We start from the raw sequence: 5,591 nt of genomic DNA, 5'->3' as shown, positions 1-5,591 counted from the left end.
GGCTGACTAATAGCCTGCACGCATCGCTGCTCCCAAATCACATCTGTAAACACCTGGCCAGATGTTTATTTGAAAATCCCCATCAGCCTCCCAGGTCTGTGAATCAGTCTGCTCCTCACTAAGCTCGACGACTCCCTCATGTTGGACATGACATGTGAAAGTTGGCTAAATTGATTAAGTTTGGACCATAGGTTTGGACAAAGTCATAAATCGCTGTTGACATCCACGTGGTGTGGCTCTGGCTGCTGCTTAGCAACGGAGTCTACAGCTGCACTGCAAGAAATGTCCAACACTGCAGGGGCTTCACTTTACTCTGTAAAAACAATCTGTTCTCTATACGTCTCTCAACGTGTGTTTACTGTTTCAGTTCAGAGTCAGAAACTGTTTGAAATTACAAATATAACAGATAGTGTAAGAAAAAAAAGTTGTTTTCTACCACAATTTTTGGTGGAAAACTAAATTAAAGACAAGGATGTAGAGATGAAACCAACCAACTTGTTTTTTTTATAAAACTTCTGCATCATCTTAAATACAGCACAAATGTACCCTCTGTCAAATCTAAATAAAAACATTGCAGTTCTCCTTACTTATAAATGATTAATTTCTCTAAAGCACTTTTATACATAACTAGGCCTACTGGTCTTTCAATATGTTTTGCCTGTGTCTTTGAATGTAACTTGTTGTCATCCTCTAAAGATAAGATAAGCATGTTGATGTGTGTGTGTTCAGAAAACTCGCCATGACCACGATGAGACCTCCTTTTATTATTTAATCTATATGATCATAATAAAAGTCTGGCAAACAATGGAAGAAGAATAGAAAGACAATAACAGAAAGACTTTCATGCAAACTGAACAATGGCGACATAATGATTAAAGGCAATGTATTTGTATTATCCAGATTATGTGGCATTTATTATTATAAGTGCTCATCTATTATTTGGAACACATTTCCATTAATTTTTTTAATGCAGTTTTTTACCGACCTACTGAACATTTACGGGATTATTGTTATCACACATGTCTGTTGTCACTCAGTGAACGCGCAGTGACCCCCGCAGCGAGACACCTTTTGCAGCGTGCGAGCTATAAAGAGAGGGAGTGTCGCCCCGGCTCACACAGAGGAGAGAGACTCCACACACACCGATGAGAGACTCATACAGACTGAGGAGAGAGACTCCCCACACACAGACAGCAGCCCGGATAACATGATTAGCTCTCCATTAGGTACGCCACTGAGCCCAGATCATTGTGTCGGGAGGGAGAGGCGCCGCGGAGGGAAGAAGACTTCTCGCTTCATCCGCCACATGGATCCTCTTTGCTTCCTGTTGATCTGCTTAAAGAAGTTACCCGCTGACAGCTTTTTTAATGTCCCTGCGTCTCTGGCGCTGGACAGCTTGTGCCACCGCTTTCTGCCTCAGGTAAGATCACTTCGCACTTTATGTGTCTTTTTTGTCCTCTCTATTAATCAGGAATATGACATAATGCTTAAGTTAGTTATTATAGTAATAATTATAAACACATTTCATAATTGATTGAAAAGTTAATCTAATTGCTCTGTCACATTTACAGATGAACTGACAGCCTTATGAATACTAAGAGGTTCCTCCCTGAGGAGCGTGCACATAATGAAAGAAAGAAATCTGGGAAGCCTCAGAGGAGTCATTCAGTCCCTTCCTTTTTCAGCCCTGCTGCGAGCTACTAGCTCCGTACTTCCTGGTGATGATATTTGTTAAACCCAGGTAAACTCAAACAGGAAGTGGGCACATCTGCTCCAATGGGGTTTGACAACGACACCAACCAGACTCTGCCAGCCGTCGCCCCTTACAGCCTGCGGATCTCGCTGCCGCTCACTGTGCTGGTGGGGATCATGATCATGCTGACAGTGTTTGGCAATGTGCTGGTGGTCATTGCTGTGTTTACAAGCCGGGCCCTGAGGGCTCCCCAGAACTTATTCTTGGTGTCTCTGGCGTCGGCGGACATTTTGGTAGCTACCCTCGTAATGCCTTTCTCCTTGGCCAATGAGCTAATGGGATACTGGTACTTTGGCGAGGTGTGGTGTGAGATATATCTGGCTCTTGATGTACTTTTCTGCACCGCCTCCATTGCCCACCTCTGCGCCATAAGTTTAGACCGCTACTGGTCCATTACACAGGCCATCGAGTACAACCTGAAGAGGACGCCGCGGCGAATCAAGTGCATCATCTTCATCGTGTGGGTCATCGCGGCGGTTATCTCCTTCCCTCCTCTTATCACCATGGAAAAGGAAAATCGCGTGGAGGACCCTGTGTGTAAGATCAATAACGACAAATGGTACGTCATCTCCTCCTGCATCGGCTCCTTCTTCCTCCCCTGCGTCATCATGGTCCTTGTCTACGTGAGGATCTACCAAATCGCCAAAAAGAGGACTCGGGCCCCACCGGGAGACAGGAAGCGGACGGAGATGCCAAAGACGGCCACTGTGGCTGCAGCCGACCAGAAGGCCAACGGTGTGGGAGCAGAGGAACGCCTCTGCCACGAGAAGCTGAACGGCGAGCAGGACATAGAGCTGAAAGAGATGGTGAGAGGAGAGAAAGGAGCAGATGAGGAGAAGGGCCAGGTCAACGGGGTAGACCTTGAGGATTCGTCCTCATCTGACCACAATGTAAAAAATCCCTGCTCCATCAAAAAGAAAGCGTCCAAGGGGAAAACCAAACTTAGCCAAATCAAACCGGGGGATGATGGCGTCCCAAGGCGGGCGCTGAGCTCTAAGGGTAGCCGCTGGAAGGGTCGACAGAACCGCGAGAAACGATTCACCTTTGTTCTGGCCGTGGTCATCGGAGGGTTTGTCATCTGCTGGTTTCCCTTTTTCTTTACCTACATGCTGATGACACTGTGCGAGTCTTGCCCTGTCCCCGACACCCTGTTCAAATTCTTCTTCTGGTTTGGCTATTGTAACAGTGCTCTGAACCCCATTATTTACACCATCTTCAACAATGACTTTAGGAGATCGTTTAAAAAGATACTGTGCAGGAGAGACACTAGAAGATATGTATGATGGACTCTGACTTTGTGTATATACTTTCTTTTTTTACTTTATTGTACATAAGTTATTAAATTAATAGACCATTGTGCATGGGCTTGTACACTCTAGGTGTTTAAATGTTTGGAAAGGCTTTACAGTGTCTTATCAAAGAGTCAATCATCCTCACAGAGAGGTCGAGACAGAACACAGTTAAAAACATGCTTTTATCGTAAATGTCATTTTTATTTTTTATAAAGGAATCCACCAAAGTGAAGTCATGATATGTATTGTTCTTTACAGGAGTATGTAGTGTCTGAAAATATATCTTTATTGTCCTTGTTATGGATCCATAATTGTGTCATTTTGTATGATATGATGATAATGACAACGATGATGGTACAGATGATGATAAAGATAGCGATGGTAATGACAACGTTTGGGATTAATCCTCGATCTTTAAATAATAAAATCTCTTTCTTGAACTGCTCTTAATGAAAAGGTAAAGCATCAGGTTATCTCATTTCATTTTTTCTTTTACACTGCCTTGACACACACACGCACGCACGCATGCACATGCACGTGCACACACACACACACACACACACACACACACACACACACATACACACATACACACACACACACACACACACACACACACACACACACACATACACACGCGCTACAATACCTTCAGTATGTTAGGCATCAGCAGAATCAGTTATAGGAATAAGTCTTAATTTGCTTTCAGATAGGTATCAGGTGTTAAGATGCCCCAAAATGCAAAGCTGATGTGAAGGTGTTCTCATTCAGAGAATTGTAGACCAGAGCTGGCCCTCGAGTTTCTTTCTGACAGAAAAGTGCAAATACAACGGTCTGTTGAATCTGACCTTTGCTAGAGATTAAAAAGGAGCTCGATGTCCAAATGTTCTCTGGTCCTCAGATTAATCATGTAGGTCTTCATTCCGAGATGTCAGATTCTCCAAATGATATTAATAACATTTTTTCAAAGATATTTTAAATCTTGTGTATTTGCTAAGGCTATCAAGGGCAGTTTATGAATCAATTGTGGATGCTAGATGAATGCAGTTCCATTGTGAGGCACGGGAAGTGGAGAAGTAACGGTTAATTTGCTGCTTTGTGTTACATGGTATGCGTCATTAAAGGTCCCATGGCATGCTTTTCCGGTTATTTCCCATCCCCTTGTGTGTTATGTAGCTTTTTCTGAATGTAAACGGTCTTAAAAGTCACAAACCCTCAAAGTACACCCTGTAGCGAGTAAAACTCTAACACAGAAAATACCTGTCCATGCTCCCCCAGAACGCCTCGTTTCCATTTTTCCTGGTCATAGTGACGCTGCGGAGCACACACACACACACACACACACACACACACACACACACACACACACACACACACACACACACACACACACACACACACACACACACACACACACACACACACACACACACACACACACACACACACACACACACACACTCAGAGCTCAGGCTGTGAGTGTGTGTGTGTGTGCTCAGGCTGAGTTTCACCGTGTCTCGCTGTCTCGCAGACCCCACGCAGCAACCAGGAAACGACACCAGTAATCCAGCTCACACTGTCCGCTCCTCGAGCCTCAAAGGGTGGAGCAGCGAGCCCCGCAACGTCCCGCCAACATGGCACCCAGACCTCATGAAGCATTCTCATCTGTTTGTCATTATTGTTGTCATTTTCTGGTTGCTAGCAAACGTCACTGTAACACATAAACACTGATGATCAGCCCTAACGGTGGTTGACTCATCAGAACAGAGTGGGCGAGCTGACCAATCAGAGCACAGTGGGGGAGGGGGGGAATTATGATCAGTAGAAATGGCCATGTCATGGGACCTTTATGTGAAGACATGGAGCCTGTTAAACCAGAACCTGATTGACTACTTTCTCTCTCTTTCTCTCCCTCTCGCTGCTCAAGTCTGAGAGATGTGTGTATTAAACAAAAGAGTGACTATCATCCGTGCAGTCAAAACAAAGAATATAGCTTTTCCCAGCGGAGGGCGTTGCGGGAATGGACTTTTCAGATGTAATATTAAATGTATTACTGTCGTTGATGCTTATGTTATTCACTGTGTCTAAGTAGTAGGGTGATCAGATGAGAGTCAGCTAACAGTCAACTGAGAGGTAACATTAAAAAGCCATTGTACCAAATGCCAACCCTAGTCATGAGGGTATCATTGTTTAACTATTGAAACATAAAGCAAGACGCTCTAAAGGTAATTCAGAGCACATGGGTCTTCTCTCTATGCTACACGAAGTGAAGAGATTTGATTCATCACACTGAGTCTGTGATTCTTAAGAGAACAAACTATTTTAGAAAATGTTCTTCAACAGCCGGTAAGTAAATGCATTTGTTTTGACATTCAGGAAGGCAGGGGAACAGCGCTATCCTCTGAAAGCTGAATAGTCCTCCTGGGAGTTTCTCTGACAGTATATCCAGTATATTCAGTCAGTGGAGTGTTTCCCAGCACGATTAAAAAAGTGGTTGAGTCTGTGAGAAAGAGGTTGTGTATGTGGGAATATGCGTGTGTTTGCAG

General features: G+C 44.1%; 1 protein-coding gene across 1 annotated transcript; it reads left to right on the top strand.

Annotated features, from left to right (window-relative positions):
- The first annotated feature begins 314 nt into the window (after positions 1–314).
- adra2a (adrenoceptor alpha 2A) lies at positions 315–3,485 on the top strand. The gene is made up of 2 exons (XM_079689971.1): positions 315–1,420; positions 1,572–3,485. Exon 2 carries the CDS (start codon positions 1,777–1,779, stop codon positions 3,034–3,036), a length of 1,260 nt encoding a protein of 419 aa, XP_079546097.1. The 5' UTR covers positions 315–1,420; positions 1,572–1,776; the 3' UTR covers positions 3,037–3,485.
- Positions 3,486–5,591: the final 2,106 nt, after the last annotated feature.

The sequence above is a fragment of the Notothenia rossii genome (genome assembly GCF_949606895.1).
Source record: "Notothenia rossii genome assembly, chromosome: 1".
Classification (NCBI taxonomy): Eukaryota; Metazoa; Chordata; class Actinopteri; order Perciformes; family Nototheniidae; genus Notothenia; species Notothenia rossii.
The sequence above is the reverse complement of the archived record's forward strand: the minus strand, read 5'-3'. Positions and strand labels throughout refer to the sequence as shown.

Bases quoted from the DNA above. Each gene is read 5' to 3' on its own strand.
- adra2a (XM_079689971.1), top strand. From the start codon at position 1,777: ATGGGGTTTGACAACGACACCAACCAGACTCTGCCAGCCGTCGCCCCT.